The sequence below is a fragment of the Garra rufa genome, chromosome 5 (assembly GCF_049309525.1).
Source record: "Garra rufa chromosome 5, GarRuf1.0, whole genome shotgun sequence".
Taxonomy (NCBI): domain Eukaryota; kingdom Metazoa; phylum Chordata; class Actinopteri; order Cypriniformes; family Cyprinidae; genus Garra; species Garra rufa.
In genome coordinates this window covers 39,897,179-39,921,159 of record NC_133365.1, presented here as the reverse complement: position 1 = coordinate 39,921,159, position 23,981 = coordinate 39,897,179, and the positions used below count along the sequence as shown (strand labels likewise).

The following is a 23,981-nucleotide window of genomic DNA, read 5'->3' as shown; positions in this document are numbered from 1 at the left end:
GGGGCCGGTCGGTTTATAAAAGAAAATTCCATGGGCCGGACTGACTACTATTATTATTATTTTATTATGATTTTACCTGTATTTTTTATACATTTTAATGCTAGAATAGTTTATTTTGTTATGCACCACACAAACAAATGATTTTTTTTTTTTTCAAAAGATATACAGGTGCATCTCAAAGTAGAATGTCATGGAAAAGTTCATTTATTTCAGTAATTCAACTCAAATTGTGAAACTTGTGTATTAAATTAATACTTGTGTATTAAATAAATTTAATGCACACAGACTGAAGTAGTTTAAGTCTTTGGTTCTTTTAATTTTGATTATTTGGCTCACATTTTACAAAAACCTCCAAGTAAAACCCACCAATTCGCTATCTCAACAAATCTGAATATGGTGACATTTTAATCAGCTAGTCAACTCAAAACAACTGCAAAGGTTTCCGTCAAGCTGTCAAAATGGTTTCACAGTTTGGTTCACTAGGCTATGCAATCATGGGGAAGACTGCTGATCTGACAGTTGTCCAGAAGACAATCATTGACAATTTTCACAAGGAGGGTAAGCCACAAACATTCATTGCCAAAGAAGCTGGCTGTTCACAGAGTGCTGTATCCAAGCATGTTAACAGAAAGTTGAGTGTAAGGTAAAAGTGTAGAAGAAAAACACCAACCAAGAGAACCGCAGCCTTGAGAGGCTTGTCAAGCAAAATAGATTCAAGAATTCGGGTGAACTTCACAAGGAATGGACTGAGGCTGGGGTCAAGGCATCAAGAGCCACCACACACAGACATATCAAGGAATTTGGCTAGAGTTGTCGTATTCCTCTTGTTAACCCTTTATAGGGCAAGGCACCATATTTGATCACTTAATCGAACATTTTCAATAGCGTCTGCCTCCCTTGTATGAGATCGTGTAAGCACATGGATTTGTCCCAGCCAATCAACGGATGTTAGTCTACGTCACTGATAGCGACACAATGGCATCTGACCAATCGGAAGTTGTCTGGGGCGTTTCAAACTTCAGCGTGCTTCTGGAATGAGAAAATGCTGATTTACGCTCCTACTTTGTCCCACAAAAATGGAGAAAGCATCGAAATGCACAATGGTAAGTCAATAAAACTCACACATTATATAGCTGAATAGTTGTGCTATATGGTGATATAGACGTTGTTTGCGTTTGATTTCTAGAAATTAGTGAACGATGTGGTAAAAAAAAATGGTGTGATCATATTTGATCATACGCCCGTTTGTGGTAACACAACAGAATGTCCATTTTTAGACATACGCCCGGTTCAGGTAAAAGTAAGGCAAGTGATAGTTTGGCTGTTTTTATGCCTGTTTTTTGTCCACTGAATATTGCAAAGGCTTGTAAACCATGAATCAGTAATCCAGTGTCAAACTTAAACCATTTATTTAAATGATCAAGAAATAAACAGTGAAAAATTTGTAATTTTGGTTTTAGTACCAATAGATTGGTGTTTATTATTTCTGCTAAAATAGGTGGTACCACCAGTACTTAATGCTATTTTTTTCAGTTCTTATTATAAATTTACTATTTATGTGAATATTATATGTTTTCAGTAGATCTGCACTTTTCTTTCACAAACAAATCAACATGGGCTTGATACTGACTCAGAAACCTTTTCTTTCGCAGCTGTCTACTCAACAATTCTATGGATAGAAGTCAGTTTTGTTGTGCCAGCTGACCCCATCTAGGGTTCTGACGAGGAAGACAGCAAGATTTTTAATTTCCTAAATAAATATTCTGTTAAGTTTTTGTGTTCATATATATATATATATATATATATATATATAAAATTGTGTGTGTAAATTGTTTCTAAATAAATATTCTATGAATATTATATATGTTTTATGTATTTATTTATGCCTTATATTTAAAATGTATACACATTTTTTGGGGGGGAAAAAGTTACCATAGACCGGCAAGTGACTATATATAATCACTTCATTTAACCTAATTTTCAACATAAAAACATAAAAAAAAAATTTAAGTCACAAAAGTTTAAAGGTCTTGTAATAACCTCCAATAACACTCTGGGGTTGAATTTTAGAATTTCCAAGTATTTCAATGAGTGCCCTATAAAGGGTTAAGCCACTCCTGAACCACAGACAACATCAGAGGCATCTTACCTGGGCTAAGGAAAATAATAAATGGACTGTTGCCCAGTGGTCCAAAGTCCTCTTTTCAGATGAAAACAAGTTTTGTATTTTATTTGGAAATCAAAAACACTGAAGTCCAGTGTTACGTTTCCACAGTCTGTGATAATTTGGGGAGCAATGTCATCTGCTGGTGTTGGTCCACTGTGTTTTTTGAATCACACGTCAAATTCCTCAAATGCTATTGAGTCATTTTGTCACCACTGTATTTTCTAGCTGCCTCTTGCATCACCTCTTCGATTGTGATGACACATTACGTTGAATGTACCATTCTGTTAGTGAATTTAACAAATAATTAGGCTATGTTAATAACTAAGGGAAATTTTAGTTTGAAAGCCAACCTTTATTATCAAATACCGACATGATATAAGTAAAACATATTTAAAATTACATTTTCAAAATATGTCTCTGGCATTGTTCAGAGGGCCAGTCCAAATGTGGGGGCGGGCCGCATCCGGCCCCCGGGCCTTAGTTTGGGGACCCCTGGGCTAGAGAAATACAAAGCATTGACAACAATACATTTTCAAGGTTTCAATGCTGACAAGTAATTTCGAAGAAGAGCATAAAACTGTATTGCAAGATTTACCTAAACTTAATCAGATTGTTTGTTTTGTTATTTAAAACAGGAATTCTCTTAAGCGCAAATACATGGCCAGTGTTACACAATAAAGGCCAGGAGAGATCACTAAGACATATTTCTCACTTGCACTGTGATGATTAAAATACAGCAGCAACAATAAAAAAAAGAACAGTATTACTAATTGATGTAAATTAATTCCAGAACAAGAGAAGTGACCTCACATACAGACATACATAAACTTTAACATAGAAAACAGTTCATTGCCAGGTATAAAAATAATACATTCTGAACTCTTTAAAATTATGATTGAGGAAATTGGAACAATCTTAGTTAACATAGCCTGCATATTTCCCTTAAATTTCATGAAGAGAATGAACACAAAGAAATACAAAAAGAGGAGTGTTAGGAATCACTTAGAGTAAGACAGCAGTATATTGGTCATTCCCAGTAAACTATCAAACAAAAACTGCCCTTATATATCCATCAACCATCAGCTCCTACATAATGTTATCATATCCATCATAAAAGATACAGCATGCAAGTTTTCTCATATAAGTTCTGATGAGTAGCTCTTATATGAAGAGTATTGGGCTGCTGGAGAGAAAGAAGATTTGAAGAATGAGGTCACTATTTGGATTGCCTTTTTTGCAAATCAAATGCCCTTTAAGACACATGTGCATGACAAAGGGTTTTTGGCCCACTTTGCCCAGTTAAAACACTATATCAACACGCAATACTTGGTTTGTGACATACACACTACATCTCTAGGGACATACAATGAGGATTGTAAGTTAACTTGCATAGTTCTCTTTGATTTCACAAATGGTTTCAACACCATCTGAAGTTGCATATAGTGGCATTACTGACGGCTAGCTCTATCTCTTAAAAGGAAAAGCTTGTATAAGCCATTTCAGCAAGTGAGGTCTGTCTTGAAATGGGTGGGCACAGCTATGATCACAATGACGCTAGCAATAGTACGGTTCCATGCAGTTGCCAGACATGACATCATTATCACCACAACCACCACCACAATAAAGAAAACAAACTCAGAGTCTCTTAACATCACACATTATCTCGACACAGACTGACGGAAATACTTTTATATATTTATATATAATTCCATATGAAGTAAATTTCTAGAGTATTTTCATAAAATGATTGTACATGGATTTAATATTCTCCTAAGAACTTTGTTTAATATTGCATATGATGATGCATCAATGATGAATGACAAGAACTAAAAATAAAAAGTGTTTTTTTTTTTTGGTTTGGGCTCCCATTCCATGACGACAGTAGAAGCACCATACATCTCACAAATTTATGTGCCGTTTGTAGTTTGGGGTTAGGCTGAATGGTCACAGGGCGGTCGAGGTCAGCTTTTTGATACCACGGCGCTGAGCGAGTGTGGAGCAACCCACTGGATCCAGTACGGGAGAAACATTTCTGTTCAGGGCTGAATAGGTGGCTGCCATTGCTCCCTGAGATAAAATGGAAAATATTAAAACATAAACATTAAGTAATACAGTCAAAAGTTTTTGAACAGTAAGATTAATAATGTTTTTTTTTTTTTAAAGAAGTCCCTTCTGCTCACCAAGCCTGCATTTATTTGATCCATAGTACAGCAAAAATAGTACAATTTTGAAATATTTTTTGCCATTTAAAATAAATGTTTTCTATTTGAATATATTTTAAAATGTAATTTATTTCTGTGATTTCAAAGCTGAATTTTTAGCATCATTACCCCAGTCACAGGATCCTTAAGATCTGCTGCTCAAAAAACATTTAATATTATTATGATGTTGAAGCAGTTAAGTAGAACTTTTTCAGGTTTCTTTGATGAATAGAAAAATTTAGAAGAACAGCATTTATCTGAGATAGAAATCTTTTGTAATATTATAAATGTCTTTATCATCACTTTTGATTCTCTGTTATTGATTTTAATAATCAAAAGCATGTCTAATTAATTGATTTAATAAAAAATAATTTATTGTCACAATTTCTTCATGTTCAACCAAACTTTTATTTTAACGGGTCGCTGTAAGGAGCTTTACGCTTCTGTTTTTATATGATATGACGGTAGTTTTTCCAAAAAAAATAAAGAGAAAAAAAATTAATTCACACTGAGACACGCAAAACATGCAGGATTTTTATTTAAATAGTATTTTTGTGGCTTAATATTCACATAAACTAGTCCATATCGTGTTTGGATTTAAGTGTAATGACCTACTTTTGATTTATTCATCCAAAACTGGGCAAATTCTGTGATATTCTGTGTTACGCAGTAATAAATTACTAAATTCTCACGATTCAGTCCATGTTTTTTGCATTGCAGAAATCATAGGGCCCTACATAATCGCAACCATTTGTTAGTTTTACATTTGAAACTTATTGCAAAGCAAACCTTCACTAGGTGAGGGGCGTCCTGGCGGTTGAGTTGGTATTTTGGTAGCTGGTCCTTGTTGACTATCCATGGGTGACGAAGAACTTGAGCAGCGGTCAATCTCTTATGAGGGTCAACATGAAGCATCTTTGATACCAGGTCCTGTCAACATTGAGGTTTCAAGTTTGTACATGAAATACATAAAACATATAGATTAGGCTAAGGAAGTGTGATTAACAAAAGAGAGCCTTTAACCTTAGCCTCAAGTGACACAGAATTCCAATATCCTCCAGACAGAGAGAATTTCCCACTGCCAATCCGGGCCAGAATCTCTTCCGGCGTGTCTTCCGGGCCATTAGCAAATGGAGTAAACCTGAAAGACAGATAAGAGTGCTGAGTTTTGAAAATGACAATTTTTTTTTTTTTAAATAAATCATGATGCATCATCTATATGCAACATTTATAGTATTAAGAAAAATGCAGGCAGGAAGTCTAGTGAGTTAATGTACCCTGTAAGCATGGTATAGAGGAGAACTCCAAGACTCCAGATATCACAAGCTGCATCATAGCCTTGCTTCTTTAGAACCTGAGGGGAAAACACAAACATAAATAATAACTAGGGCTTCCCCTTAATAGTAGACTAAACTTAGGTCAATGAGAAGAGGTTTGGTTGCCAAAATTGTATTAGCCGCTTAGTCATAGAAAAAAAAAAAAACAATAACACAGGAAGTGGCGAGGTCACACAGTCCATGACGGACAGATCATTAACAGCTGGTCTATGTGGTAATATAGTACATCAGGCAGGATATCCAAATGCTCACCTATCATTCATCAACCTCAAATACAGCTTTTCATCTGAAAGATGTATATAGTAGCAACTTTACATGGCAGCTAAAACTAATGTTATCCTACAAAAATGTGCACCATTAAAGTTAATGTGCACATTAATGTGCAAGTTGCATGTTAATGTGCAAGTTAATGTTAAGTTAGAGTGTGCATAAAAGTAATACATCTTTCGAACCTGTAAAGACACATTCACAATAACAACAAAACATTGTACTTTTGTAAAATAATTAAAGCAAACAGGATGCACTCTCTGCCATCTTGGTCTCTGAGAACGTGAGAGCGAAACTTCGAAACTTTTTGTATACTTGCCTTACAGACATGAAAAATGTATCTATAGAGAGTAACATGTCTACTTCAAAAAAAAAAACTAAAACAAAGAAAGCACTATTTCATCAATAAATTATTAAAACGTTAATGCAGTCTCCTTACTGGTCTCCCGAACACATTCATAATTATTATATCTGCCGCTGCGCTGTGGCAAGCTTTTTTTGTGTGCGCTTAAGCACCTATTAGGCTATGTAGGCAATTAAAGGCTCATTATTATGATTTATATGCTTTATTAATAAATGTGTGACTAATAGTTGACTATTGCTTAAAATGAACGACTACTAGTCGATCAGAATCTTTAGTTGAGGGCAGCCCTAATAATAACAGATTTTTGAAAAGAACTTACAAATATAATATAATATATATGAAAAGGTACCTCTGGAGCAACAAAGTTTGCAGTGTAGCATGGTGTCATCAGCAGTCCATTTTCTGCTCTGAGTTGTTTGGCAAAACCAAAATCACAGATCCTAATTGATTCTGGGTTGCCTGATTCATCCACATACAGTATATTACTTGGCTTTAGGTCTCTGTGTACTACCTGCAACCAAAGTGACAATCTATTGACCATGCAAAAAATATATATACAGTATATATTTATTTATATAAATATATATATATATATATATATATATATAAAAAAACATTTCATAAGTGCATATGAACTATGAACTAGTGGTCGACCCATATATCGTTCGGCCAATATATCGGGCCGATATTTGCCATTTTTTAAATATATATTTTGGCATCGGCACGTCTGCGGGCAGCCCCGTGTTATTGGTGCGGTGGAACTCGCTGCTGTGAAGGACCCCAAGCCAAAACTTTTGTAAGATTCAATAACAGTTCTGAGAGATAAAGGTAAGGCTTAAATTCTGATATTTCAAAGTCCCATGGCCATATATTTACTGTATATTACTAGTAAACTATGAAGTGTTGCTTTCACTTAGTGAAAGAAAAGCATAGAACGGCCGGGAACTGGCATAATGCTACAGCTGGTTAAAGGTTTGGTTACTTGCAGTTACGTTTAAGGACTGTAGTCGAAAACGATCAGCAGCTTGCTTGCTTGCTAACATATTAGCCTCGGTGTTATAAGTTCTGTTTTATTTTTCCTGTATCCGAGACGGAGAATTTCACTGTGTGCGTGGGGTGAAGAAGGCGGCAGCTCTCACAAACAATGTAGCGTTGTGATTACTCCGTCCTCGCTCTGAGACAGTGATGCACGGATGGTGGCTATATACGCGGGTCGTGTAATAAAAAATGCATTCTAATTACTTGTGGGTGGGTCGCGGGTGGATGAGATAAATCAATAATGATGTAAACATTAACTACATTTTCTAAAATCTGAACCTGAGTTATATGGTCACGACCGTGGCGACAGCTTCCTTTTAATTATATTTTGATGATTACACCTGATGCGCCTGCGTCCGCACCGTCCTCTCCGTCACCCCAGATACTGCGAGTTTATAACTATGGTCACGTCAGGTCAAATGTCAGTAAACGTTATTTTTTTCGGCATGGATTTGGCTTAAAAGCACGAGTGATTAAGCCTATATAAGTGTGCAGCGATGTGAAGATCAGCTGTTAAAATGAACCATCCATTCATCAAATCAGCATGCACAACTAAGAATTAGAATAACTGTAATAGGAAGATCGTGTGCGGTTAGCTAAATCAGAGAAAAATATAGGTGCGGGTGGATGGCAGGCGGATTACACTATTGCCTGATTTTGCTTTATTTCGTCGTCAAAAGTAAGATTTTGCTCTCTTTTGTCGTCAAAATTAGTCTGAAACAAGTCACAACTGAGCCGCTGTGCATCTCCATTTAAACAGTGTTGTTTAGTTTATGAATGAACGTGCGTTTTTAAACTAATCTATTGAAATGATTCAATTCTCCATTCATAAAGAGAGTCACTTGCTTTATTCAGGAATGAATCAGCTGTTTGAACGAATCAAATGAATGATATGATTCAGTAATTAAATCAGTGTCTTGCCGCCACCTCCTGGCAGGTCCTTTCAGTTATATAAATCATTTAATATTTCTGTATTCAAAATTTTATATTTAAAACATTAATCTTAACATTAATCTCAGCTCTTAAACTTTTATGTAAATGATTGACAGTTTTTATATTATCTGTTTTATATATTTAATACTTGGTCAGTTTGATTTGTTTGGTTAACTTTGGTTAAATCTTTTATAATAATACTGTGCAGTGCACAAAATCAAGATCCAACAGATGGCTCATTGTGTTCATTGTTCATGATAAGTTTAGAAATTATGTGCATCCACTTTACCCTGGAAATCCAGAGGTCTCGCGAGAGCACAATTTGAATTGTCTCTGCAAGACACTCTGACATCAAGCAATGATGCAGGTTACTGCAATACGTAAGCAATTGTGGGAACCAATCAAATCGGTGTATCTGATGTAGGCGGGCCAGAGGCGAGCTAAGCTGATGATGACAGCACTGCGACGTCCGAATCATATAGTAAACTTTGAAAGATCGCTGTCGCTACAGATGAACAACAAGTTGTTTGAAACGGCTTTGGCCGCTACAATGAACTTTGAGTTAGACTTGGCTTTCCATATAAAAGAGGAACAGAAAACCGAAAACTCGAATCGTTCCTTTGCAAGAAGGACGTTTTTGCTGTTTTGCCGACTGGATATGGCAAGAGTTTAATCTATCAGTTCAAGAGTTCACGCTTACATATAATTAGCCGGAGAATAGTAGTGCATGTTTGGCGTGCTGTCCGGTGAAGGGCTCCGAGCTCGGGAGTGGCCCGAACCCAGAGTACGTTACCCCCCAATAGGAGTAGTGAGAACTCGGAGTGATGAGATGGGGTGGTGGAGGTTTACTGATAAACCATCGAATGAATTGAGGTGAGTCAGCTGTATTTAAACCTATGGCGCTGATTGACTTGTGATGTTTACGCTAAGCATCTGACGCGCTTCTCCCGAACTTTGTTAATGAAACATCATTTAGCTCTGCTGGTAGCTAAGCGTGTATTGTTGTGATTGGTCGTGGCGTTATCCAATTGCGTGCAGTTAGAGTTTCAAATGCATGCTTGGTGCCGCCCCTCGAGTTAGGCAGTTTTCATTGCTCGATCCCAGACCCTTAATCTTAATAGATTAGGGTCTGGATTTTTCCAGGCTACATCCACTTACTATTAGTGTGACATTTTAGCATGCAAATAAAGGGGAGAACTTCAAGATATCGGCCCTAAAAATCGGCAGCACATTATCGGCCATCGGCTGACCCTGACCTCTAAACATCGGCATCGGTTATAGAAACCCATATCGGTCGATCTCTAGTATGAACCATAAAACCTCATAATGAATATCATCACACACAAAAACACAATAAACTAAATATAATTTTGTTTGATCTAAAGGGATATTTTACCCAAAAATGAAAATTCTGTCATTTATTACACCCCCTCATGTAATTCTCGTAAAACCTTTGTTCATCTTCTGCACACAAATTAATATATTTTTGATGAATTACAAGAGCTTTCTGACACTGCAGAGACGGCAACACGGAAGAAAATAAATTGTTGAATAAAGTTGTTGTTTTTGTTTTCTTTGTCCACAATAGGCTTGCCACGATAGACGGTGTTGACGGTGTTAACGGTTTTAAGACGCAACACCGGTGACATCACTTTTCCACCGTGACACCGTCCCCACATTTTCTTTATTTTTTTTAAAGTATGCCTATTCGTTTTTTTATTAAATATTTATTTGAATTAAATGGAAAATATAATTATAAATAATTTACTTAAGACGAGAGCATGCACTATAATTAAAAACTGAACATAGCTACAATGCGTCATATTTCATTTTTTTTTATTACGTGAGGAGAACGAGATGAGTCGAATTTACAGAAAGAGAATGGCGGATGATTTAGTCAAAACGCAATGCAAAACGCCTGTTTGGCAATAAAGAGCTCTTTTCCTCGTTTTTTTCTGCTTTTAAATAGCTTATAAATGCGTGCATATTATGCTTTCACTTTCAGTTTTGCCGGTATTGGAAATTCGGCGTCAATTGTTTGAATGGACGACAACGAAACTACAAAAAAAAACTTTGAACCCAAAATATTGCCAAACAGGCGCTTTTGCATTGCGTTTTGACACTAAATCGTCCGCCATTCTCTTTCTGTAAATTCGACTCCTCTCGTTCTCCTCACGTGATAAATGAAATATGACGCATTGTAGCATAGTTTTTAATTATAGTGCATGCTCTCGTCTTCGTTCCTAGGAAAGCCCCACCCCCACGGTGATACCGGTATTACCGGTGTTGTCACATGTCAATTAACCGGTGGGGAAATTTCCTCATCGTCACAACCCTAGTCCAAAAAAAGTATTCTTGTAGCTTCATAAAATTATGGTTGAATCACTGATGTCACGTGGATTTTTTTTAATCTATGTCCTTACTTCCTTTCTGGGCCTTGAACATAGTAGTTGTGTTGCTGTCTATGCAGGATCAGAAAGCTCATTCAAATTATCTTAATTTGTGTTCCAAAGATGAACATAGGTCTTGCAGGTTTGGAAAGTAATTTTTCAGTAAGTAATTGTGAGTAATTAATGACAGAATTTTCATTTTTAGGCAAACAAAAATGAAAACACACCAAAAAGATTTTTAAACGGTGTGTTTATTTATCCTGGCTAAATTAAATATTAATCAGTAATGTTTGCTCTGTGTGTGTGAGAATGCTCTTACCCCTTGTGCGTGCAGATATTCAACAGTCTTTGTAATGGTGTGCAGGACAGCACTGGCCTCTCTCTCAGAGAAAAACTTCTGTCTGAGGATTTTATCCAGTAGTTCTCCACCTTTCATCAACTCTGTGACCAGGTAAACCGATCTCCCATCATCAAATACCTATAAACCCATACAGACTCAGAAAAACAGGAGACAACACCTGGGGTGTTCTAGATGTAAATGTCTTACAGACACATAAACAAACATCACTCACGTCTTTCAAAGTGATGATGTTGGGATGTTGTCCATAACGCAGCAGAATCTCAACCTCCTCTGTTGGATCTCTTCTTTCCTTACTGATAATCTGCAATCCAATCACAACCAATAAAACCAAACCAGACAACTCTAAACTTTTAATGCCAACTGCTAACACACCTCTCTATAAAACTATAAGAACCACAGCAACAAAACAGATGTAGAGATATATTTACCTTGACTGCATAGTCTATGCCTGCAGTCTTGTGCACACAGCGCTTGCAGATGGAATAGGAGCCCACACCAATGTCTTCTTTAACATCATATACATCCGTGAACTGAAGTGTGCTCCGGTGGGGTTGCTGTATAACATACGCATACACTTTATGTGTACTGATGTTGCAGGTGTAAGAGAGGAAAAGTGTGTGAGTGCCGCAAGAATACCTGCAGTATGCCGCTCATGTTGAGGTTGCTCTGAATGGGCGGCTGGGTCTCCTCTTCGACTCCAGAGGCAACAAAGCTAAATCCTCTGAAGAGCTGATGGGCATTGGCACTTGGAGGGACACCAGGAGAGTCTAGGACAAAAGACACAGTAAACTAACAATAGTTTGTTGTGATTAGAAATGCATCTACTGTTAGGGAAAGTGAAGGTTTGCATTACGCACCTCGTGGGGTTTTGGCAGTGAACTCTGAGTCGAAGTAGAATGTGTCGTCTGGCCTCTGGATGACTGGTTTGAAGGGAGGATTCAGCTCCTTTCTGTATAATTTCTAGAAGAAAAAAATTATTCAAAACTAAAGGCATAAAAATTAGGGACACACTGAATGTTCGGCAGCTGAAATTATTTGGCCGAAAATAGCAAAAACAGTTCTTTTGGTGTTCGAAAAGTAAGCAAAAAGGCAGAATAAGTTATACCGAACAATGCATGCACTAATGCAGCAAACATGTCAGCAATGTGGAAGCATTTACAACTATAAGACGCAAAAATCATTACAAGCACCAACAGCGAGAGACTGTTTAGAACCGCATCGCATGTCATCGATAATAAAAGAAAGGGGTGGTTGCTGCTGGTTACTGTGTAATCAGCCCAGTGTTTCATTTTGTTCGGCTTCGGCTAAGAATTTTTATTTTCGGTGCATCCCTAATTACAATTATGGCTGATACTGATGTTTTAGCTGTTGAAGTCAATATTGAAATTCCATAATATTTTGTTTAAATAAATCAAAAGTACAACATTAAAATCATTTTATAATTGCTACACGTGAATTTAGGCATCACAGCATTATAACATACAGTCTGAAAAACAGATATTATGATTTTATTTAATTGTTAATGCTTTAAAGATTAACTTTGTGAACAGCTGATGACAACAAATGTAATGACTGATACCAATCTACCCTTTTATTCCTGTAAGAGTGGGCACGGCCATTTGTAAATTTTATGGGTCTTGCTTCCGGTCTTATCCACGTCCACCTATTTTTAGCTGTATAAAACAGCTTGTTTTGTTGCCTGATATTGTAAATTGATGTGTCTCACCCAAGTGTTCCATAGGTGTCCTGAAAAGTGAAGCCAAAACATTTCGATCGCCCCCCGGTGGCCGGCTGCAGTATAGGTCATAAACCCCGCCCTCTCATGTAATCTAATGGGACGTGAGCCAAACTAAATAATCCAATTACACTTCAAATAATTTTTTTCCAAAGATGGTTTCCATCATGTGAGGTAGTTCTTATAATGCTGATTCACGTTCAGGTGTTCGTTTTCCTAATAAGTTCGCTTTTATGTAGTTATTTAATGCTATAAAAACGGGGTGTGGTGTCATGATTGTGATCTTGCGATTGGGTTTGCGGGAGTTTGGGCGGGATTTTGATACTGCGGCTCCGCCTCACGACTCTACTGCGCAGACTCTGGCTCCAAACGAAGCTCTACTGCGCAGAATCTGACTCCAAATTACGTCATTTCCCCCAAGATGGCAGCGGCCATATTGAGATGTATTGGCTTCACTTTTCTATATGGAATGAAGCGGAGATGCGTCGTCCATCTTTTTTTACAGTCTATGGTCTCACCATATTATTTGAATGCATTATCTTAATTATGAGCACACTGGTTTGTAATGCAAACAGTTTTACCATTTACTGCACGTTGTTATTCTTCTCGTTATTTCCCTATAACGGATAATAAGCCAGAAATCTCACCCATAGGCTTACTTCTGCGTTAAAGAAAAAAGGTGGATAGATAAAAGCCTCTGATCACAGGGGCAACATGAAGATGATTAGATGATTTTTAAAAATTATTTTACGACTCATTATATCTGTGATTCATAAATTTTTCTTAGAAACTTACATTCCAGTCAATTGTGCTGAAGAATGAATGTCTTTTGATCTCTTCTACTCCATCAGGCCCGGCTCCTGAAATTCCAACCCCAACATTTATTGAACAGACTGAAATTCACCAAATTCACTCAGCATGAACAACCTGTTCTTGGAAAACTAGTTGAAACTGATCTTTCCTCACCTAAGCGGTTGCCAGGATTCCTCTTGAACAGATTGCGGAGCAGAGATTGGGCCTCTGTGCTAAGAAACTGAGGCATGCCCAGTTTCGCCCTTGAGACAGAGAATCCAACATCAGTGTAAAGGCTTAGTTATGAGAATCGGTATTTTGAGTAAACAAGACTCACTTTAAAATCATTGTCATGGTCTCCTTTCGATCTTTCCCTTGGAATGGAAGCGTTCCGGTCAGCATTTCAAACTGAAGAGGTAGAAATACACATTAATCCCTGCACTGTGATACAAATATTATATTAAAATATACAAATATTACGTTAACCCTCTTACCATTAGCACACCGTAGGACCACCAATCAGCACTGTGAGTGTGACCTCTGCGGTTGACGACCTCTGGAGCCATGTATTCCACTGTGCCACAGAATGAATATGCCTTGTTCTCATGGTCAATGGACTCTTTACTCAACCCAAAGTCTATGAGACACAAAAACAGACAAATCTAGACAAATCCAACACATGCTAACATGAAGACAGTCCTATCTTTGAGAACAAATCTTTATTCAAGATTGTTATATACAATGTTATCATTATTAGTGATAAAACACACATACCTGTAAGTTTGATGTGTCCATCATTATCCAAAAGAATACTGAAAGAGATGCACATTTAGTTAATTTATGAAAATGTGTGTTAGTCAAAGTGTGATTATAAACATCCTAATATGTAGACAATTATTAAAATATTTTACTAGCAAATAATGTGTTCTCAAACATGTAGCTACTATGCACCTTGCTGTTGTACTTTGAATGGAGACACCTCACATTTTACTTACTATGTGGGTGAGAAACATACTTTTCTGGTTTGAGGTCTCTGTAGATGATTCCCAGTCCATGTAAATGGTCCAAGGCCAAAGCCAGCTCTGCAAGGTAGAACTTTACATCTTCCTCTGTAAACATCACCTACATAAAGACATGAAAGAGAGGTAGAATAATTAGCTAAACTTCATCTATTCTTACATTAGCCCATTATTTTAAATTGTTGATTCATACTCAGATTAACAAGAACACCACTGTTCAAATGTTTAAAGTCAGTAAGATTTTTTTGCAAGAAATTATTCAGCAAGGATAGACTAAATCAATCAAAAGTGACAGTACAGATTTTTACATTGTTACTCTCGTGTGTACGTTAGTTAGTGAAAGCTAGAGATTACCGTTTATGAAGTTTTAAATATGGGGAGCACTTTTTATGATAGATTTTTGCACTTTACTGGACTTCAAAAAAATCAATAGCCATTCACTGCTATTATAGGGCATGGAAGAGCCAGGACATTTTATAACATAACTCTGATTGTATTCGTCTGAAAGAAAGTCATATACATGGCTTGAGGGTAATTTAAATTTTTGGGTGAACTATCCTTTTAAGCAGCCATTTTGACTGATAATACTGATCATTTTTAGTAGCTAATCAGTTTATAAGAATGATTTCTGAAGGATCATATGACACTAATGACTGACGCAAAGGCTGCTGAAAATTCAGCTTTGCCATCACAGGATAATTCACATTTTTAAATTAGAAAACAGTTACTTTAAACTGTAATAATATTTTATAATATGACTGTTTTACTGTAGTTTTGATTAAATAAAAAGCTTTGGTGAGCATAAGAGACTTCTTTCAAAAACAGTAGAAAAAAAACATGTTGGATTTTTCCAACCCTAGACAATTCACCTCTTTGGACAGGCGAGTGAAGAGATCTCCTCCTCTGAGAAAGTCCAGAATCAGATAGAGTTTGCCTTCTGTCTGAAATGCTGAGGAATTAAAACGAAAGATTTAAGATCTGTAACAAGGGTAATCTTTTAATTTAATTAGTAGTACTGTAAGTTCAATTAAAGTTCAACAGAAGTGCACAACCACAAAGCATAAGAATCTGATTGGTAACAGAATGTCAATATCTTACCATAGTGCAGTTTTACAATAAAAGGATGGTTGACCTCAACTAGGATGTCTCTCTCCATCTTTGTACGCATTCGATCTCGTACTAAAACCACACACACCCAAATAAATCAAAAATAAATCCCCTTAAACTTCCTTTTTTTGTTTTGACAGCAAAAAATAGCAACACATAATACAACATACAAAACACACCTTTCAGTGTAGCTTTTTTTAGCACTTTCATAGCATAGAGCTGTCCTGCATCAGTCCCAGTTATCTTCCTGACAAGGAACACCTGCAGAAACCATTATCAATTAAAAACAACAGAATGATAATTCTGGATATAAACACAATAACAAAAACAAGTCATTTTCAATTATTTTCTCATATCTGAGCAGTTCACCTTGCCAAAAGAGCCCTGGCCCAGCACCTTACGGAGCTCAAACTGTCGTGTGTCTGCTTTTTCCGACCCTTCCTTGACGTGGTGAGTGATGCTGATTTCCTTGACCAAGCCCTCATCCTGTAAAGGAGACAAATGATTTATGAGGATGCTTTTGTCAACAACAAAACTTGCAATACAACACCAAATCAGCATTCACAGAACACGTCTCTCCTTCTGCTCTTTTAAAAACAGTGTAACATAAAAAAAAAAAAAAAAATCAATGCTAAAAACAATTGTCAAAACACAGAATCACTTCAACACATCAATACAAACTCATGCCCAAAAAAGGTCTGAAAGTCAAGCAAACACACACAATGAGAGAGGATGTTAAAGAGAAGCCTGGATAGCTGGTGTCTCTGCAGAGGAGCAGCGTGCCAAAGCCTGCAGGAGGAGAGAGAGAATAAACACCACAAACAAGCAGCAGAGAGTATATAAACCAGGCCCATCTGACTTAACTGAATAAAGAACTGACCGAATACCCACAACTGAGCAGAAGATGAGAGTAAGAGTGCTGTATAATAATAATGATGTATATTAGATAGAGCTCTCTCTCTCTTACTCTTAATACACTTGAGTGGAAAACATGGTGGTAGTGACTTATAATCTAGTACATCTAATACACAGTTTGATCAATAAATGGCACACACCAGTGTGCCAATATAAATGGGACTGTATGTTGGATGATATCTGATATTCTATTGATGGTGGAAAAAGACCACAGATGTCAATATCCACCACAGAGGACAAAAATGACAGAAAGAGAATGACAGGACAAGAGGGGAACAGTATAATTGTGTTTGTGCACGTGTAACACAGCATACAAGTCAGCATGAAGTCAGCAAGTCAGAAGTGTGTGTGCATGTGTGTAATGGTACACAATAAATACAAAAAACAAGCCATTATATTCTGCATATCCATGCTATTGGCTTTATCATGTTTTTTTTGGAAAAACTCTACACTGTGAGCTGTACTCTCGTGTAGGATGGTCTGCTCTGGCCACACGGAGGCTCTGTCATTGGTACACCTTTATATATAAGGCTATTCTTGGTGTGCTTCCATCCTATTTATGTTCACTTCTTATGAAAAAAATTACTGGTCATTATTCTCTCCGTTCTCAGGCTGTTGTCTTGCTTTCTGTCCCACATGTCAGAACTGAGTTGGGTAAAAGGGCCTTTGTTTATTCTGCACCCTTCACATGGAATTTGCTGCAGAACAACTTAAAACTTAGTAAATTGATTCCCTTGAGTGTTTTTAAGTCAAAAATTAGATGTTTCGAGTTGGACTCACTCACATGTCAATGTTTTTAACTGAGATTTCATTGTAAAAATTGGCCTTCAAACTGTTTCTTTCTTTCTTTATTTGTTTTTATTTTGTCTTTGTATGTATGTACTGTTGTGATGTAACTTCACTGCCTATCTTGGCCATGTCTCCCTTGCAAAAGAGATTTTTAATCTCAATGGGCTTCTCCTGGTTAAATAAAGGATATAATAATATAATAACATTAATAAATCAAAGCTTCTCTCCTGTTCTAGCAGGCAAAATAGTTAGAAGATCATTTAATGACAGACAGTGACATTTGTTTCATAAACACAGATGTTTTAATAAGTCAAACAAGGTGGTTTTATTGAGAGTATGAGGATAAATAATAAAACTCACTGATATGTAGACAATAGCAGAATGTATTAAAGGGATAATTCACCCAAAAATGAACACTGTCATTAATTATTCACCCTCATGTTGTTCCAAACCACTAATGTCACATGGACTATTTTTACAATGTCATTACTACCTTTCTGGGTCTTGAATATGGTAGTTGTGTTGCTGTCTATGCAGGGTCAGAAAGCAATTTTTGGGTGAACTATCTCTTTAATAGCGGTTAATGCACTATAATCAGCATCCAGGACCAGAACAGGTTGTGTAATGCTGCTCAGAGGTTGCATAAATGTATTTACAGAGCTATATACAACTGTATATTTTGATACTAAGGGCTGGTAAGAGGTAGGTAGGTAAGAGCAGGAATATTTCAGTCTGGCTTTAAAAAATCCAAAAATTAAAATTTGATGTTTATCTGCTTACCCCCAGAGCATCCAAGATGTAGGTGACTTTGTCTCTTCAGTAGAACACAAATAAAGATTTTTCACTTAAACCGTTGCAGTCTGTCAGTCATATAATGGTAATCAATGGAACCCACGGCTTTGAGAGTCAAAAAAAACAGACAAAACCAAATTAAACCCCGCGGCTCGTGACGATACATTGAGGTTTTAACACACGAAACAATCAGTCCGTGCAAGAAACTGAACAGTGTTTATACCATTTTTTACCTCTGATCCACCTCAATGTCCAACTGTCCTGAGTGCGTTCACAACAGCTGGTGTGTATCGAAAAGCAAGCAAACTTTAGTTGATCATGCTCAAAAGTTGGGAGTTGGTGAAAAGTTAACACACCCGGATGAGTTTGCACAAGCAAACATAATCTTTTAGTTTTTAATCGGTTGCAACAATCAAGAAAAGCACAAGTGATTACCATTTTGAGTATCTGTTGTACCCACAATCTCTAAACAATGAGTAAATGTAAACAATGAGTGATGTATACACGTGTCCAACTGTCCAACTGACTCTCAAAGCCGTGGGTCCCATTGACTGCCATTATATGACTAACAGACTGCAACGGTTTTAATTAAAAATCTTTGTTAATGTTCTACTGAAGAGACAAAGTCACCTATATCTTGGATGGAGGGTATGAATATAAACATAAAATTTTAATTTTTGGGTGAACTAACCCTTTAATCGTGTTTTTACAATGAATCAGAGCAGGAACAGAGCAACCTTGCCTGTGAGATACATTAATTATTATTAGATGGAGATTTATATGGAATGTGTCATTGTATTTAACTTAATTATTTTTTGTGCTCTGTAATGGACATTAGTTGTACATTTATCTCACATATTACATGCAGTATTAATTATTACAACTTATGTGTCTAATAATTATGTTATAACCACAACAAAAGGGGTTGAATATAATAGTGCAGATCTCTGCAAATGAATCTAAAACTGAATTGATGAATTCTGGATTTAAATTCTAGACGTTTAAGAGCAGATGAGATGACTGAATAGGTCTGGCATGAGAAAGAGGAGCCTGAGAGGGTGCTGGCTGACCTCAGGGGAGATTTTAACTGAAGCGTGACCAAGGATGATGACTGAGGGACACCTCACAACAGGAACAGGAAGTGAGCGTGGGTGTTACACACACTGTCGAGATCTTTACTCTTAATAACCCTCCCTCCCACATAAACCCACATACAGTGGGACAAGCCTAAATATACACTATTGTTCAAAATCTGGGGTTAGAAAGTAGTTTTCCATTTTGAACTTCTTTGAACTTCTTATATCTCAAAGAATCTTGAAAAAAAATGTAACATGGTTTCCACAAACTGTTTTTAACATTGATCATTTAAAAAAAATGGTTTTGGAGGACCAAATCAGCATATTAGACTGTGACATTAAAGACTGGAGTAATGGCTGCTGAGAATTTAGCTTTTTACAGGAATATATAACATTTTAAAATATCTATATAATAGAAATTAAATAATTCTTTTTAATGATAATAATATTTAAGAATATTTTTGTTTTCTAAAACTATATATATATATAACATTGTGTGTATACATAATATATATATACACACACAATGCCACCACTAACATTGGCACCCTTGGTAAATATGAGCAAAGCCGGCTGTGGAAATAAATCTGCATTGTTTATCTTTTTGATCTTTCATTAAAAAAGAAAAAACATCACAAAATTTTAACTTTCATTAAGTTAAGCAAAAGCATGTTGGCCACAATTACTGGTACCCCTAGAAATCCTTATGAGTAAAATTTCTCTGAAGTCTATTCATATTCATATTCACATTTGTTTAACACACCAGGGTGACTAGAAGCATGAAATTGTCCAGCCATGACTTTCTGTTCCAGAGGATTATAAATATGAGGAACGCAAAGGCCAAATTGCCTTAATCATCCATCATAAATAGTAAAACCAAAGAATATAGTTTCTGATATAGCTAAAGCATTGAAAATCACCCTTTCCACCATCAGGACAATAATTAAGAAGTTCCAATAAATGTGTTACAAATCTGCCTGGAAGAGAACATGTGTCTATATTGTCCTAATGCATAGCGAGGAGGAGAGTTTAAGTGACTAATAAAACTCCAAGGATCACAGCTGCAGTTCCCTGACCTGAACCCTGTAGAAAATGAGTTTGGGTGAACTGAAGAGAAGAAGCACCAACACAGAGCTGGGAATCTGAAGGATCTGTAGAGATTCTGTATGTATCTCCTGCCAGATGTTCTCCAAACTCATCAGGTTTAATAGGAGCAGAATTTGAGCTGTTATTTTGAAAAAAGGACATTGCAATAATTGTGTGCCAATAATTGTGGCCACCGTGAATTAGGAAAAAAAAAATTATAACGTGAGTTTCACTTCACTTTTCATTGTTTTACTTCAATGACAGGTTAGAGTTTTGAGAATTTCTTGAATGAAAGATCAAAAGGATAAACGATGCAGATTTATTTTCATATATAGTAAGTAAACAAAATAGGGTCACAAACAGCCCCATTAAATGATCTCTAACAGCTTTTAGAAAAATTTCTGCTGGGCTGGTGGAAAATAAAGCTCTGCTTGAAGTGAACGCTGAACATCCTCTTCTCCTATTGGCGACTTGCCATGTCACTCATCCAACAGGAAACCAATAAAACCAGTACTCTGAGACAGGAAATGTGATGTTAAAAGCTGACTTGCTTACATAGGAAACACATCTTTCAATTGAAAGACAGAGGGGCATTGCAGTAGATCAAATTCCCCTAAAGCAGTGAACGAAGAGCTTGTCTGATTAACTGCGAGGAACCCATATTAACTTGAACCTGTCAACATAATTTGATTCAGTTTGACAGACATATACTGTCTAATATGCAGACACACACCCAAAATACATATATACAGAGTTTTAAACTTACTTGAATAGGAGAATCATCATCCACCATGGAGTCATCCTACAAAACAGGAAAAATATGATGTTATTACCACAAAACAGATTACATCATGTTACTATTACAACAGCATTCACAAGGGCTGCTGATCACAACACTTCAATAACAACCCAAAAAACAAAGTAGTCTTCAGGAAAAGGAAAGATGTACAAGAAATCACAAATATAGTCTATTAAGGAAAGGTTTTTTTTTTTTTAATGACTGTTGCAAACCTCTAGTACTGTAATTTGTAAATATTATGGCTCCATGAGGGATAATGACTATGTACAACTTCAAATCATCTGACCACATGTTGACATGAGAGTATACAGCAGTGTGGAAGACTGTTGTTTACATACAGTCACAGACCAAGTGATTATTTATAGGTCCACGCATAAACAGGAGACTAAAAGCAAGCAACGTAGGACGGCTATTTTCAGGCCACTGGATTAGCCTGGATCAAAAGGAAGTTAATTAGGTAAAGAGTACGATAGCACAGAGTGCTAACAGTCTGAGAGAGACAATACCAGTTACTATTTAGCAAATTAGATGACATATTCATCCTTAAGGCAACAGCACGTATAATCATCCCCTGGAGTAAGCAGGGTTTGGTGCCCTACTGAAAGTTATATAATCGTAATAATATGTGTCACCCTGAACCACAAAACCACTCTTAATTAAGCAGCACAGGAATATTTGTAGCAATAGGCAAAAATACATTGTACGGGTCAAAATGATTGATTTTTCTTTCATGCCAAAAATCATTAGGATATTAAGAAAAGATCATGTTCCATAAAGATATTTTGTGTTTTGTGTAAATGTATCAAAACTTCATTTTTGATTAGAAATATGCATTGCTAAGATCTTTATTTGGAAACTTTAAAGATTTATTATTCTATCCTAACAATACACCAATGGAAAGCTTATTCATTCATCTTAGTTTTAAAACATTTACCCTTATGACCCTTTTGTGGTTCAGGGTCATACATATATACTTTAAATAGTTTATGGATCATCACTAGTGTGGTTTGAAAACCATTAAATAATTTGGTTTTGATATACTTACTACACAAATTGCATCTGTTTCCATGACATATGTTAGTTTATTATATTCTCTGTTTAAAGTTGAATAATGCTGAACTCTGCTGTTTTTTTCAGTACACTGAATAATCATAAACTAATGCTCAAAAGTTTAGGATTGGTACGATTTTTGAAACATCTTACGCTTATCAAGGCTGCATTTATTTAATCAAAAGTACAGTAAAAACAGTAATATTGTAAAATATTATTACAATGACTGTTTTCTATTTGAATACACTGTAAAATGCAATTCAGTCCTGTGATGGCAAAGTTGAATTTTCAGCAGCTATTACTCAAGTCTTCAGTGTCACATGATGGTTCAAAAATCAGTCTAATATGCACATTTTTATGTATTTTAATGTAGGATTATTTCGGACATTTAATGACATGGTACATTTAATATCTCACGCATTTAATTTAATAAAAGCATTTTAAAAAAGTGTGTGATGATGGGGATCTAAGTGTAATCCACAGACTAATTCTGCACACAGACTGAAACATACAAGCCTGCAGGGAAAACAGTGAAAGTATAATTTGATCAGATTCTGATTAGAGGATAACAGCCAGTCCAGGTCCAGAATGCAAAAATGCAGTTGTTTCATAATCTAAGTAACACACTGGCCAAGTCTCAAAACCTAATGGGCCCTCTACTTACATAGACAGTATTGGGGGTATCATAAACTTTTGTATTTTGCACATTATGGCATTTTTGGCACGCCTGTGACGCCCAAAAATGCTGTCTAGGTATGTTGGGAGCTCACTTGGTTGAGAAAATGCCTGTCAGTCAGTCTATAATAAGTAAGTTCCCCACCCTTTGCTTATTACACAATACGTACTTAAGCTAAGTCAAACTTCAACCAGCTGCAAAAAGCAAGCAAGTGTCCATTTTAAGTTACAATGAAGTAAACTTGGTTCGACAGACACACACACACATTCGTACTGGGCTTGTCTGGTCAAGCCTTTCTTCGACGGCTTACACATTCTCTAACGTTAGCTTTACCAAGTAACTAAGTTAACACGCACTTTGGTCCAATGAAACATGTAATAGTTAACATTTAAAAGAAACACGTCATATCGCTTTTAATACTTCGTTGCATTTTTAATGTAACGTTAACTGTTAGTCTTATTACTACGAAGCACTTCTTCGTAGACTATTTTAGAGTCTGAAAAGTAGCCAAATTCAAAAACGCAAACCTTCTGTTTGAATACAGTGTTTGCAAACTGTAAACTAGCAGTCCAAGTATGCACTTCAAGACTGTACACACCGACATTCCTCTGTGGCACGAAGTATCGGATTAAAATGTGATCTCCTAGTACAATCACCGCGTAACAACACTCCTCGATTAAACGTGATATAACCCACCTCATTCTCCATATGCCCGACGGGCAACTTCTGCCAGGGGTCTGCAAACTGCGCCAGCGGCATCTTCAAGTCCCGATCCGTAACTTGCGATCAGCCCGTGTAGTGATTTGACGCTGTCAGTCACTGTAAAGTTGCACTAAAAGAGTCCCACAAAGAGGATGGTCCCAAACTGACGCGTAAATAAAAGAAGAATTCACTTCAGTTGCCTTCTGGGTAGCTCTTCACTTCTAAAGTGTGCGGCTCCTCTTCAGAAAAATTCAAAAGATGTTTTTAACAGTAGAGTAATACACTTCCGTTTTCGCTCAACATGGCGTCGTCGCCCCGTTCACCTGTCTGTCAGAACGAGGCTGGAGGAAACGTCATCATGCGTCATAGCGAGAGGGCCACTGTG

The 23,981-nt window shown here is 36.6% G+C and overlaps 1 protein-coding gene across 1 annotated transcript; it reads right to left on the bottom strand.

The window, feature by feature from the left end:
* Positions 1-3,056: 3,056 nt before the first annotated feature.
* Positions 3,057-23,907, bottom strand: rps6ka3a (ribosomal protein S6 kinase a, polypeptide 3a). Its single transcript, XM_073840341.1, has 22 exons — positions 23,591-23,907; positions 21,136-21,171; positions 16,081-16,197; positions 15,891-15,972; positions 15,703-15,783; positions 15,474-15,553; positions 14,601-14,707; positions 14,360-14,397; positions 14,080-14,222; positions 13,923-13,993; positions 13,760-13,848; positions 13,589-13,653; positions 11,916-12,018; positions 11,695-11,825; positions 11,487-11,612; positions 11,270-11,359; positions 11,017-11,175; positions 6,686-6,847; positions 5,646-5,722; positions 5,392-5,509; positions 5,158-5,298; positions 3,057-4,234 (listed from the first exon to the last, which is right to left on the bottom strand). Exons 1-22 carry the CDS (start codon positions 23,651-23,653, stop codon positions 4,112-4,114), a joined length of 2,202 nt encoding a protein of 733 aa, XP_073696442.1. The 5' UTR covers positions 23,654-23,907; the 3' UTR covers positions 3,057-4,111.
* Positions 23,908-23,981: the final 74 nt, after the last annotated feature.

What these genes read in the sequence shown, in the direction of transcription:
- rps6ka3a (XM_073840341.1), bottom strand. Translation starts at nt 23,653, where the DNA reads ATGCCGCTGGCGCAGTTTGCAGACCCCTGGCAGAAGTTGCCCGTCGGG. An exon ending in AGAGACCTCAAACCAGAAAA is followed by an intron (nt 14,398 to 14,600) that starts GTATGTTTCTCA and finishes CATCTCTTTCAG; the next exon opens with TATTCTTTTGGATAATGATG. An exon ending in GCATAGACTATGCAGTCAAG is followed by an intron (nt 11,360 to 11,486) that starts GTAAATATATCT and finishes ATTGGATTGCAG; the next exon opens with ATTATCAGTAAGGAAAGAAG.